Source organism: Rosa chinensis, chromosome 1, assembly GCF_002994745.2.
Source record: "Rosa chinensis cultivar Old Blush chromosome 1, RchiOBHm-V2, whole genome shotgun sequence".
In the NCBI taxonomy this organism is placed as follows: Eukaryota; Viridiplantae; Streptophyta; class Magnoliopsida; order Rosales; family Rosaceae; genus Rosa; species Rosa chinensis.
The window spans coordinates 45556024-45569996 of NC_037088.1; the positions used below are offsets into that span (position 1 = coordinate 45556024).

At 36.8% G+C, this 13973-nt stretch overlaps 2 protein-coding genes across 8 annotated transcripts; one reads left to right on the forward strand and one right to left on the reverse strand.

Moving 5' to 3' along the window:
• LOC112182109 (peroxisomal membrane protein 11D) lies at window positions 1-3154 on the forward strand. 4 transcript variants are annotated; one of them, XM_024320548.2, is made up of 8 exons: window positions 1-276; window positions 1309-1517; window positions 1791-1865; window positions 1951-2025; window positions 2124-2204; window positions 2308-2382; window positions 2515-2688; window positions 2844-3154. In XM_024320548.2, the coding sequence occupies exons 2-8, from the start codon at window positions 1326-1328 to the stop codon at window positions 2877-2879; spliced, it is 708 nt and encodes a 235-aa protein (XP_024176316.1). In that variant the 5' UTR covers window positions 1-276; window positions 1309-1325; the 3' UTR covers window positions 2880-3154. The 4 variants fall into 4 exon arrangements, with proteins under 4 accessions (XP_024176316.1, XP_024176317.1, XP_024176315.1 ...); XM_024320549.2 differs by having other exon boundaries at window positions 1312-1517; XM_024320547.2 differs by having other exon boundaries at window positions 1-168; window positions 1312-1517.
• Window positions 3155-3698: 544 nt separating this feature from the next.
• LOC112180066 (F-box protein At4g00755) lies at window positions 3699-8365 on the reverse strand. 4 transcript variants are annotated; one of them, XM_024318577.2, is made up of 7 exons: window positions 8213-8365; window positions 7572-7758; window positions 5725-6138; window positions 5464-5624; window positions 4807-4925; window positions 4032-4279; window positions 3699-3996 (listed from the first exon to the last, which is right to left on the reverse strand). In XM_024318577.2, the coding sequence occupies exons 2-6, from the start codon at window positions 7714-7716 to the stop codon at window positions 4045-4047; spliced, it is 1074 nt and encodes a 357-aa protein (XP_024174345.1). In that variant the 5' UTR covers window positions 7717-7758; window positions 8213-8365; the 3' UTR covers window positions 3699-3996; window positions 4032-4044. The 4 variants fall into 4 exon arrangements, with proteins under 4 accessions (XP_024174345.1, XP_024174339.1, XP_040368597.1 ...); XM_024318571.2 differs by having other exon boundaries at window positions 3699-4279; XM_040512663.1 differs by having other exon boundaries at window positions 3699-4279; window positions 7572-7760; window positions 8218-8283.
• Window positions 8366-13973: the final 5608 nt, after the last annotated feature.

Here is a 13973-nt window from a genome sequence, read left to right on the forward strand (position 1 = left end):
TTGTACTGCAGAAAAAGAAGGACCAAACACGCCATTATCAATTTATCGAAGAGAGAAGGATAAACCAAAGACAGAGCTGACGTTCTAAACAAACCAGAACAAAGCCAAAGCAGCCATCCTCTTGTCAGATTTTGCAATTTCGAGGCTCTTTCCTGGGCACTCTTTTCGGTACTCTTTTCCCCTCCCCTATCTCCCTTTCTCTCTCTATATTTCACAAATTTTATGTCTTTGATTGTTGACCTGTACTTTACAAACCCAGAAAGACCTTAACTTTAGGTAACAGAGTCTTTGATTCAATCTCAAGCTTAAAGATTGTGTCTTTCTTTCTGTGTGTGATGATTTGGGTGGTGGGTTTCCATTTGTTTGCTCAAACTTTGATTTTGGTTTCCGGGTATTTCTTAGATTGGATTGTTTCTTTGGGATTCTCATGTTCATATTGATTGGTTATGAAAGGTTTTACCTTTGGTTTTACTATGGAAGTGAAGAAGTGCTAGACGAAATTGAGAAATGATTACATATTTGCTTGATTGCTGTTATATAGTTGATAGGTTAGTTAATTGTAGATATTTGGATTTAATTGCCGATTTATGCTCAAGTTTTATGTCTGGTTGCTCGGAAAGTAGAGGAAAATGATTACATGATTGCTGTCATAGTTGCTGTGTTGGTTAAAATTTTGAAATCTTTGGAAAAGGACAGTCATGCCAATTAGTTGTTCCATACTCAGTTGACTACACCCTTTTGTTCTCGGAGTATTTTCTCGTGATTTTTGAATTTCGGCTTCATAATTTCGTGTCTGTTTGCATATCTCAGCTGTGAAGTTGGGCTAAAAGGTGTGTGCAGAATATAGAACTTCTAATTTCAGATTGCAAACGAAAATAGTTCATACTGTCTTTGATCGTTATGGCCTATTGCTTTCTTTGTGATGGAAATTGTTTGCTGCTGTTTGATTAACGATTTGGACTACAAGATTTGAGCTTTACTTTGCACAGTCTGTGCTCTTTTGACTTTTGAGATAGTGAGGATGAAGACTACCTTTCCTAGAGTAATGTTGATCAGATGAAATCAGGGATAATATGATTTTGAAGCATATTGAACATTATTTGGTTTATGGCTTAGTGAATAACTTGTTAGAATTGTAGATACTTGCTTTTGGAAGGTCACAATTACAACCTTATAAGAGAGGCTTAAAGAAACTTCCTTTTTGAATGATGGATTTGTATATCTTTTATGTATCATATATGTATTTTCATGCCTTGAGAAGCTTCCCCAACATGCTTAGTACTAACAGTTTGTCTTAACTTCATTCAGCAGGTTCAGGATAAGAGATGAGTACATTGGATGCAACTAGAGCCGAACTTGCTCTTGCAGTTCTTTATCTGAACAAGGCTGAGGCCAGGGACAAGATATGCAGGGCGATACAATATGGTTCTAAATTCTTGAGTAATGGACAACCCGGGACTGCCCAAAATGTTGACAAAACGACTAGCTTGGCACGAAAAGTTTTCCGTCTTTTCAAGGTTAGAAAGATATATTGACTGTTGACATTAAACTATAGGCCAAAATACTATTTCCTGCTTTATATGATGCTCTTTTCACAATCTTCTGGAAGAACCAGAGTGAATAAGGATAAGGCTTAAATGAATCGCCTTCTTGAAGCTATTTCTAATCCTCCTTCACACTTTATAAGGAAGCTAGTGGACCTTTAGTACTCCAATCAGAATATCACATTGAAGTTGAATTTCAGTGATTTTCATTCTTGAACATTTTATCAATTGTCTGCTTGGTTCCAGTTTGTGAATGATCTTCATGGTCTGATTAGTCCAACTGCTCCTGGAACTCCTCTTCCACTTGTTCTGCTTGGAAAGGTATGATTTACTTCTTACCGGAATGTGAGTTTTTTTTTTGGTCATATTTTAATGAATTTTAAGTTTCAACCTGATGTTTGTACAGTCCAAAAATGCATTGCTGTCAACTTTTCTGTTTCTTGACCAAATTGTCTGGCTTGGCAGAACAGGCATCTATAAGGTATATATTTACCATGTACTTCCATTCTAATTCCATTGTTATGTTTTGGATTCTGGGGAAGTAGTGTGGTAAAAGTTTGAAACTTATGTTTGTAATAGAACAAAGAACGTGCTGAGCTAATTGGCCGTATATCTCTTTACTGTTGGATGAGTTCCTCAGTTTGCACCACTTTAGTTGAGGTTTGTTCTTCCCTCTTTATGCCCCTTGTTTTTTTATGTGTATTATTTATATTTAGAGATACACATAGCATGAACAATTTGTTCCTGTTACCTCCTAAATCAGGTTGGGGAGCTAGGAAGGCTTTCTGGACAAATTAAGAAGTTGGAGAAGGATCTGAAGACCAGCGACAAGTATCAAGTATGTTGAAGTTGAACCCATACCTTGTTCAATGTATTGACATGTGATAATTTCATTGGCTCAAATTACTGCGATCTTTACATTATTTATTTATTTATTTATTTATTTTTTTGCATCTGTGGCTGCCTGCAGAATGAGGCGTACCGTGCTAAACTCAAAAAATCGAATGAAAGGTCACTAGCCCTGATTAAAGCAGCCTTGGATACAGTGGTCGCAATTGGGTTGCTTCAGTTGGCACCTAAGAAAATCACTCCCCGTGTTACTGGAGCCTTGGGATTTACTACTTCTCTGATCTCTTGTTATCAGGTTTCTGTGCCACCGTTTTCTATGAACATCTATCTTTATGAATGCTTACCAGATTTACATAAATTTTACTTTTTTTGGGGCGATGTAAGCTCGGGTTGATCGTAACCTGCTACATAGTTTGTCTGCTGACATTCTCCCTTGTTTCCGTGATGCAGTTGCTTCCAGCTCCAGTGAAGGCTAAAACATCCTAAAGAGCAGGTCAATGAGCTTCAGTGTCCTAATAATTGTTTTATCGGTGATATGAATATTTTTTAGTGCAAAAGTTTGGACAATATGCAAACTAGGAGGGTGAACTTACAACTTCACTTGTATTCTGTCGCCGTCCGTGTAATGCTCTCTTCAATAGAAATAATGTTTTTCCGTTTTCATAGATGATAAAGCAATCATTTGTTGGGCAATGTTTCGCTAAAGATACCATCTTATCCCAATTCACAAATACATTTCAAACAATATTTGATGTGATCAAGTGGTTCTGATTGAGAGTAGCAAGAGCAAGGTTAGCAATTTTGGTTTCAATGAAAATTTTGGTACTTCAGACAGACTCACAATCATTTCGATGGAAACTTCGGATCTCAATAATTATTGGTATGCAGCAACTGATGTTGATATATTTTTCAGACCTAAAAAAAAAATGTTGATATATTTTAGCCCTATTTATCAGTAGGTTTATATTTACAAAAATTTCCAAAGAAATTTCAATAGTTTTGAAGAAATATAACCCCTCAAGCGAGGGAAAAGTTTCATCTGGAAAGACTTGGTTGTATCAACTAGCATACGTCTAGAACGAGCACCATAGAGAATAATGATCTCAAACCGAGTCGGTGGGAAACTTTTGTAGTGATACAATTTAGACATCAAAATAGTATATAGCACCCCAATGGAACTATGCATTTTCACATCAAAATACAGAACTTCCCCGTTTTTAGCAAAGATCTGGCAGAACATACATTCAAATAATAATCCCAGGAGAACCATGCATTTCGACATCAAAATACAGAACTTCACACGTATATGCAAAGATCTGGCAGAACACACATTCAAAAGAGTGGATTACAAAAAATTCATTTAAGAAGGAAATTGAGGATGACATTTTAGGTGTCGGACACCACCCAAAACCCAGAGCACATCAAACAGATTCTTAAATATTAGGATACTAATATATAACAACTAATACTTGTATAATACCTTAGGTAGATAGCTACACCAACAGTTTATGACACTCACTCTCACTGTGAGTCTATAACACTCGAGAAAAGTAGCCACATATGGAGCTGCTATCCAATTGATTTATAGAAAAATGAAAAGCATATAAATAATTTAGACAGCAAACTCGTCTGTCTCATAATCGGCATCAGCTCATTCATAATATTCCTCAAAATCTACATTTGCAAGCAGCACATTCACAATGGGCAGCATTTCTCTACCGTGTCTCTCCAAATCACCAGTGGAGATAGCATCGGACTCATTCTCAGGTAAGCTTGGTTGGTTGAATTTAGTTTGTCTCTTCAACACAAACAGCCCAGACGGTACATTGGTTTCAACACTAAATGCAGGTCCTAGTGACTTCCCCTTGACTTGAACGTGAGACACGCTGAGGAAGCAAAAAACCACCCAAAAGTTAGTATATACACGTAAAAAGAAAAAGTTATTCAGTAGTAATAATGGTTATAACTAAGATTGCAACTTCCAGAAAAAAAATAATAACTGACAATTGTTGCCATCCCAGAGTGCAGTCCAGATAAAATATCTAAAATTAACAGGAGGACAAAGGGGAGACTTTTTCCCCACAACATGCAAGGCATTCTGTATAATCAAAGCATGTGAAGAAAAAGTCTGGTCATTAAAAAGCATGGTTCAGTAATATGGGAGACTAAGTCTGTATAATCAAAGCATAATAAAAAGTCTGTATAATCAAAGCATCCTGCCATTTAATAATCAAACCATCCTCCATATTACTGAACCACCAAGTACAATCGTCAGCTTTGATTTGTTGGCTATGGATTATAAACACTGTTGTATTATTAAGACTGTATATTACTCTCAGTAATTCATGTTCTTCCTTTTAAGTAGATTCATAATTGTTACAACACTTGAGAGAAATGAAGCTGCAGAACAAACCATATATAGAACAGGTCATCCATTTCTTGTCTCTGAACCCTCCCCACTAACTCAATCTGCAAGAATCCACCTATGCAAAGAACTGGTTCTGGAAGCTTGAACGTCTGCAAGCAGTTTTTCTGTTTGTAAGGGAAAAAAGCCAACAATTAGTTAACTGAATTGGAAGATCAAAACAGGTACAGCAATATACCAATTTCTTCAAAAAATTTGTCAAAGGATCTATGAAAGACTTAGCAAGCAAAAGTCAATCAAGCAAAAAGTCAATCGGGTAGTTGATCATAAACTTCTGATCCAACAATGCTTCTAGTTTAATGAAGTACAAAAGTGGACAAGAGCTCCCGGACTAATTGTGTAAAAGTCCTAATTGAAAGCTCACAAGCAGTGTTTCTAGCTTCAGAGCTGTGTAAAAGTCTACCAGAATACAAGTCATAATTTAGCTCCCAAACAGAGATTCTAGTTTGAAAATTGCAGAAAAGTTTACAAGAACCATAATCTTCAAACTTGTTTATCTTTAAACCACCTTACCCCAAAAACGGAGGTATTCAGTATACAAAGAAACAACATGGGCTCTCTCTTGGAGATGAGAAGATTTCACAACAAATAAATTCAAGATGCAAGTACAGAAAGTAGGAGACAAGTTTAAATCAGGTCACATACCTGAGCCATTGGGAACACTTGCGAAGTGTGAGTCCACTCAAACTTGTCGTCATGGCATGATTCCTCCATGGGGTCACTCTCTACAATAGGGAATTTGGCATGCCCCATACGAAATCGAACACCACGGGCAGAATATATGGGTGACCCATGCTGGAAGTAAGCTGCAAGTAGAAAAAGAGATATATACAGAGAAGATCAGACAAATTTATAACTTCAAAACAAATTGGCAAAGTCCACAATTTAAAAAACTCAAATACTTGCCTTTGAAAGGATGTATGTTGATTTCAGTAACTATAACAAAATCAGACTTCAACTTGTATGTCAGCATCTCAGGCACTGCAGGGTTCTTTTGGCCTTTACTTGACCAGTATGAAGCTCTCCGCGCAACACTAAACACTAGAGTATGTTGAATGCTTTCCTCTGGATAATTGTCAGTGCTGGAAGCACTGATTGCCTTTGAAATGCAATCCCCCTCAGGGAAAGATGTACAAGCATGAGCTAAGAAGGCATAGACTCTATGCTCCCTTTCCAACGTGTCCCATTCCTTTGAATTGCTAGATCCAACTTCTGCGTAATCTTTGGCATCAGAGTTGTTTGACTCGATCACATGACCAACTCTGGATAACTGAGGAAACATTCTCAAGCAAAGCTTCTTGCAAAGACCATTTTCTACCACTGCAGGACATTTAAATTACAAACTTGTAAATTTTGTCGAAGAAATAAGTTGTCAGCAGCACATCTTGACTAAGAAAATCAGATAAGAAATTCAGTGCAATTAAAAGGGTAGACTTTACAAAATAATTTCTGACTTTTCATATACAGTTTGATATTTAAATACATTGTGTTCCTATATATGGACAGAATAAACCGTCAGATACTTCCCCTAAAATTTTTATCTTCTCTGTACACCAACACAGCCTCACAACCAGAACCCAGCACACCACTGTTTGTTAGATAGACTTGAGCCGTCTGATTTATCCTATAGCTTCTGCTGCCTTGATTTTCTTTGATCATGCCCCAACTCCAGATTTTTCTCATTACTAAAATCCAGAAAAATTCACTCAACCCAGAAGCCATAAATTCCAGAACTCTGTTGGGATGAAAGAGAAATATGTTCCCATATCAGAGGAAAAGAAGGACATTAAGGAAGTCCAGTTGCTTTGGTGGAAAAACTAAAAAGGTTTATCTGCCTCAACTTCTTCCACTAATCTAGGAACTTATTAGGGGAGTGAAGATTGGTCTTGATAGTCAAGTGTTCTGGCCTATGGTTTAGAAGGGAAAAAAAGTGGCAAGAGCTTTTGAAGCACAAAGCATGGTTTCTTGTCTGCGGGAAAAAAAAAAAAACAAAGAAGAAAAGAGAACAGTAGGGAAAAAAAAACACAAGAAGAAAGAATGTTAAAAAATTGTTGATTAGATGGTCAAGTTTATGTCGACTGCCGCAGGATAATCAAAACAAGAGTCAATCACCACTAAAAAGTCAAGACATAGGCAACCATATTGCCGCTGCATGGTTTGTTGACTGTAGGAATCAAATTTCTATTTGGCACTTTTTTCAACCTAATGACGATCTTTAAAGTGATCCTTGTCAAGCTGGACGTTCTAAGCTCCAGCTTTGGGGAGGAACAATGAAAGAAATTTATTGCAATTAAGAAGGTAGACTATCGAAATACCTCGTATGCCTATTTAAATCCTCCAAGATGGAGAGCATAAAATCAGATAAGTGAGATGCTTCCTCTCATAATTTGTCAAGTCTCATTCCACAATATGGGATACTTAGTTTCCACCATTCAAAACTGAGTAAGCTTTTTCAGATGCCCTCAATCTAATGAATGAATTCCACGGACAACCATAAGAAAACGTATAAATTAGACAGTATAAGGCTTGAAATCATATAAACAAGCACCCATCTACCAGCTACAGACAACTTAGCAGACGCACTACTACACATAATAAATAAAACCATCAACTTAAAATCTATGATAGACTTAATACATGAGCTACATACAATCTATATAACGCACACAATCATAGACGGAATTTAACATTGCAGAACTATAACATATATTAAGGTAATGAAACCACTATATGTTAAAACTGTTTTAGCTTACCAATTTGACGCCAAGTGCATGAGACAGTACTAATTTGAACAAGATCCTTTGGATTGTCCAAACAAGTTAGGACCTTCACCGACATGTCAGGTTCAAGCCCGTTCAACCAATCCATACATGGAGCCGTATGAATGAACTCCAACATAAAATAAACAAAACCCGGATGCCTTTCTCAGCCTCTTAAGACCTGAATCCACATTGTAACAAACCATTCAGCCCAGTTCACAATGATCATTGAAAAAAATTAAAAACTAAACCAATTTTACATAATGCAAAACCTTCCATCCCAAAACCACTAAAGCCTATTAAAGATTACCAATTTGATAAAAAACAAAATCAAATTGATCACATTCCCGACATGCATGGCATCAAAACCCACATCAATTACTCTTCTCCAGGTCGATGATGAGCATCATGATTATCTAAAATTAAAACCACAATTGAATTTCGAGATTATCTATAGCCTAACGAAACGTTTCGAATCGAAAGAATTATGCATCAAAATTGGAAATTTATGAATCCAAACAAAACAACACAAATACGAATCGTATCAAAAAATTGGAGAGAACCATCTAGAAGAGAAAAGGCGGAAACTTTAAACGCAGAGAAGATTGGGATTGGAAGAAAGCATCAAACTCTACCTTTTTTGGGGGGAGAAGAAGAAAAAAAGGGTAGGTGTGTGTGAAAGAGGCAAACCCTAGAGAGAGAATAAAGAATGGAGAGAGATGGGGGGAGAAGGTTTGTTAGTGATAAGCGTAACAGATAAATGGCGGTTGGCGTGTACCATCAAGGTTAGTGCCCACTGGAGTATCTGAGACGTGCCTGATTTGGTAATTTCATATTTTTCTAATTTATGATCTATTTTTGCATGAAGATCTTTTGTTCATTTTTTTATTCAAAAGGTGAAAAAAAAAATTGGGTGCTTACTACAGGTGAATTCCGCTGGCAATGCTTTGTCAGTTTGTCCTTATTTTTTTTTTTTTTGAAAGGATGCTTTGTCCTTATTTAGGCCACTGGAGATCGTGAAAACTGATTGGTCAAACGAAAGTTATGTGCGTTGTCTCTAATCAATTTTTTACCAACAGAAAGAACCCAAAAAGTCTTAGGGCTGCCACTTGGTTTGATAATTATCAAACTGACTGAATACCAACTGATGTTTTAGGTTTGGTAAACCGACTTTTTGGTAACCGAGACCGATAAAACCGAAATAAAAAATTACCGAAAAAGTTGGTTTGGTTTTGATAAATACCGAATCTACCGATTATCTAAATATTAGATTTATATACTACAGTTTTCAATACACATACATGTATATTAAGAAATAAACATAAAAACTTTTATAATATTATGAACATTACTACATTAATAGTATATATATTTTAAGTAACCTAGTCAACGATGGTTAAATAACCTAGTGTTATTGAAAATTGCTAAAACTTGATGTCATATATACAAAAGAAAGCTATAATTAGTAGATGATTACAAAGTTTATGACTATAAAATTCAAAAACCTAGTTTTGTTCATTCTAATTTATATTATAAAGAATTAGTTGTTCTAAAGTTGGTAATACCGAAAACCGAAATACCGAATTTGGTAAAAATAATTAACAACTGAAAATTTTGGTTGGTAATTGATAGCTCAGTTTTGAAACCGAAAGCTTTGGTTTTGAAGTTGGTAATACCTATAACAGTTTCGAATCGACCGAGTGACAGTCCTAAGTAAAATTCTTGGAATTCAATTCAAATCTACGAAGAATTCAAGTCCAGATTTTCTAGTCCGGTTTTCCAGATTTTCTAGTATACTTTCTGGTCCAGATTTTCCACTATAATTCACTTTTTTTTTTTTAAACAAAATTCATTTTTCATGGTGAAGATTGAAGAACAAGAACTTGTATATGTCTTCACAATCAAGGAAAAAAAATAGGTGTCGGTGAGCAGTTGATAAATTATAATTCTAACATTGTAAAGGTCTTCTCATTGGCATGGGTAAGAGTGGGGTGGGTTAAGGGCATAAAAAAAAATAAAAAATAAAAAAAGTCATCAGTTTGATTCTCACTGACAAATGTGGGGTGGGCTCAAGATTTTAAAAAAAAAGAAAAAAAGAAAAAAAAGGAATTTGTGCCTTTTCCGTTGCCTTCTGATTCATCCATTACTGCCGAGGGTACCTGGCTTGCGCGTTGCATTGTTGCTCCTTTTGATGGTGATGGTGTGAATGGCGCTGGCCTCTATTGGACATGATTTGCTGGTTCGATGGTGGCTATGGCGTTTGCCGGTAGATTAGCTAAAGATAAGGCTAGCTTTCAGCCTTCATTTAGGGGCGACGACATCTCCTGCGTAGGGATGACAAAAATCCCCAGCGGGATTGAGCTCCATTGGATACCCGCCCCTAATGGGGGGAGAATTAGGGGACAAATGGGGAATGGGGATGGGGATCCCCAATTCCAGCTATCTAAGATTGGGGCTGGGGCGGAGATAGTATTGTGATCTCCATCCCCAAACCCGCCCCAATAATATATACATATATTTAACTTATATATATTTTAATTTATTGTTTATAATATAAATCACAAATATATACATTTATTAACAGCTACACTTTTATTTTCATGATGTTTTGACTTTTGCACTCACTGAATTATGGTTTATGAATTTAATCATATTTTAAATTTATTTGTTGTAGATATTGATTTTAAAAAAAGCAATATGAGAAAAAATTATTTTATTTATTAAATTCTTATTGGGGATTTGGGGCAAGTTTGGAGGCTTAGTCTCCAGTAGGGATAGGGACGAGGAATCCCCAATATATTTTTATTGGGGATTGGGGCGGGTATGGGGGTAGAGAATGACCCCGGGGATGGGGATGGGGATGGTATTCTGATCCCCATCCCCAACCGGCCCCATTGCCATCCCTACTCTTGCGGTGGTGGTGTAGTGATAGCGTTGAGCGCCTGTTGGATACGGCAAGCGATGCAGGTGCTCGGTTGCATTGATAATCCTGGTGCGTCCGATGGTGTTGTCTATGGTGGAGGCAGCATGATTTTCGTCGGCAGTCGGGAGGTAACCTTGGTGGAGGCTGCTAGGGTTTCTCCAATCTCAATAAAACTCTACACCTGAAAAGTGGTCAAGTTATGGAAGATATTGTTACATGTTGTCTCAATTAGTAGTGAAACCATGTTGTTATTTATAAAAACAGCCATCAAATGTGAGACCTAGCAGAGCTCTACTACGTTTGGGAGCCCCCGGCGCCTATGCACGTACCTTTCTCCATCCTTGATGGAGCACTATCCTACCGTCCTCATTGATGTCGAGTAAACCAAAGCTAACTTCTGCCATGTTTTCTTCTTCACTTTCTTCCTCTGCATCACTTGGGCTGAGCACCGATAGCTTTAGATCGCGGCTGGGATAGCAACTGGTGCCTTTTCCTTTGCCTTCTGATTCATCCATTGCTGTCGAAGGTACATGACTTACGCGCTGCATCTTTGCTCCTTTTGATGGTAATGGTGTGAATGGCGCTGGTCTCTATTGGACGTGGTTTGCTGGTTCGACGATGGCTATGGTGTCTGCCGGTGGACTAACTGAAGATAAGGCTAGCTTTCAGCCTTCATTTGAGGGCGACGACATCTCCTGCGGTGGTGGTGTAGTGATAGCGTTGAGCGTTCGTTGGATATGGCAAGCGATGCAGGCGCTGGGTCGCGTTGATAATTCCTGCTGCGTCCGATGGAGTTGTCTATGGTGGAGGTAGCATGATTTTCGCCAGCAGTCATGAGGTAACCTTGGTGGAGGTTGCTAGAATTTCTCCAATCTCGACTTCGGGCTCACAAGTGGTTTTGGGCCTTTTTTTTTCCTTTTTATTTGGTCATTATTCCTCTTTTGTTTAAGAGGAATATGATTATGTTTTTCTTTTTTTGAGAGAAAAGATCGCAAAGTAAAGAGAGACTCTTTTGGGCCCTAATTATTCAAGGCGTTATTTTTATTCCTCAGGACAAGAGTTTGGGCTTAATCCTAGAAGGTGAGTGTACTAGGAGATTACTAATTTGGTTTGCTCTTTTAGTTAGGGTTAACTTTATAGTAGTTTCTACATAACGGTTTTTTCTGTCGCCCCCATAGGGGGGGATCGTTTTTATACTGCTTGCTGAGCTGTATAATAGATGACCTCTTCTACTAAAAAAAAAAAATGTTTGTTGTTATTTAATATGGTATCGAAAATGAGTCATTCTTTATAATCACATCTTGGGTCAATGGGTTATTTAAAGAACGACTGAACCTTCATAAAAATGTGTTGGCTTTAGTAAATGAATAATGACTTGGCGCTCAAGAACTTGTGTTAGCTCCTAAATATGACACAAGTTTAAGATATGAAATTGGCTTCTTATGTTGCATATGGTTAAGTCCCATGGGATGGAGCATATTAAGATTGAAGAAAATAAAAAAATATAATTTTTTCTATACCCAAACATAACTTATAAGTGAGTGGTTTATTAACTTCACTAAAGCTTAAAAAAAAATAAAACAAATGGAGAGAGAGTTGGGCTCAGTGGCCCTGGGGTAAAGGGGGGTTTGTGAGCTACAGAGGACAGAGAAGGCTCTTACTATAACAAAAGCAGAGACAATCATCAACCTTACACCAATGTTTTGATAAAACCCCTTGTCGGCTTGTCGCTAGTTCTCCAAGAAACAAATACAAGACAAAACTTCATAAAAGATCACTTTACAATAATGGTGGCATATCGGATTTACATTTTTTTGTATTAGGGGTATTGTTTATCTATGTGTTTTTTTTTTTTTTTCAAATAAGGCCATAAATGTGCAGATGTGGTTATAACACTATTTATGAGGAAAAATACTCTCGCTCAATGAATCAAAGATAATCGTTACTTTATAATCGGTAAGCTTTTGTTGTCGATATGCTAACGAGTCATTTTTGCACGTGGTTTATCTATGAAAGACGGTGTGGAAGATGGTGTAGTGTTTCTTATTTTTATTGAGACTTTCAAGATTATCTGGTCTTAGAAGCCTGTGAAAGTAGAGACGTCAGCATATTGGAAAAGCTACTTTATTGCTTTTATGACATTGCTTTAACTTTCCGATATGCCACCATTATTGTAAAGCAAATGAAATAGTCCGTATGACATTTTTTGCTACTTGGTCCATGTTCGAATACATTGGAGTAGTGGAGACTCCTGTTATTATTCAGGAGGTCCTCTTGAGGTGTATTGTAATATGAGGTTTAGGCATTATATTCCCCCTTTGTATTTATCCGTTTCATCAAAGAAGACTTGGGAGCGCACCAGCCCTTATTTAAAAAAATATATATGATTACTATGGTTTTTTTATTTTTTATTTTATTTATTTATTTATTTATATCAATAGAGACGTCAATTCGTTAATAGTAAATGAGAATTACATTACAAGATAAGATGACTCGCTCAAACATTGGCTACCGAGCTATGACAATATTGAGTTATTAAAGAAAGGACTAAATTCTGCTTACTACCCTGTACTTTCAAGGGTTTATCAGTTCAGTCTCTGCACTTCTAATTTAATCAGAAAAGTCCTTGCACTCTCCAATTTCATCAAATCAATCTAATCCATCACCATTCCGTCAATTTTTAGGGAAAATTTCCAAACTACCCATATGCATTCACAACACTGACGCGTCGGCGGGCTGCCTAGCGATGGGTAGTTTGGGAGTTTTCTCTGTGAGAAGGTCCCACGTCAGCATTTTAACAGCGAAAATTGACAGAATAGTGACGGATTTGATTGATTTGATGAAATTGGAGTGTGCAAGGACTTTTCTGATTAAATTAGAAGTGTAGGGACTGAACTGATGAACCCTTGAAAGTACAAGGTAGTAAGTAGAATTTAATCCTAAAAGAAAACTCTAGAGAAAAGCCCTAGAGCAAACTAATATAATGCAACTCTAGAATGAAGATCTAAGTAACCTAATGCTACTAAGAAAGACTCTAAACACAGTCAAGACCTTTCCCCCAATATTATTCATGTGCCCAAAAAAACACCCTACACATAGGAGCTTTCCCCGGACTCAATGAAAAGTTAAAAAATAAATATAAAAATAAGAGGCCACAATTCACCTTTCTTTTTCTTTTTTCTTTAATCTTGATACATGGACTTAAGCTTACTTTGCTATGATATATTGTCATAGCTACAAGTTGTATTTTCTTTTTGGGTCAACTATAGCTAGCTATATGTGAAAAAGAGGGCTTTATTTGACATTGTATAGAAGAAGTCGTTGGATACTACCAATTAGCTTTCCCAACTTATTATAGTGTGGTCAATTTTGAATGGCTTTTACAAGTGTGATTATATTATTTAACAAGAACATAGTTGCTAATGTGAGGTAGTTCATTCTACCACTGATTCTCTAAACCGACCAAAGAACTT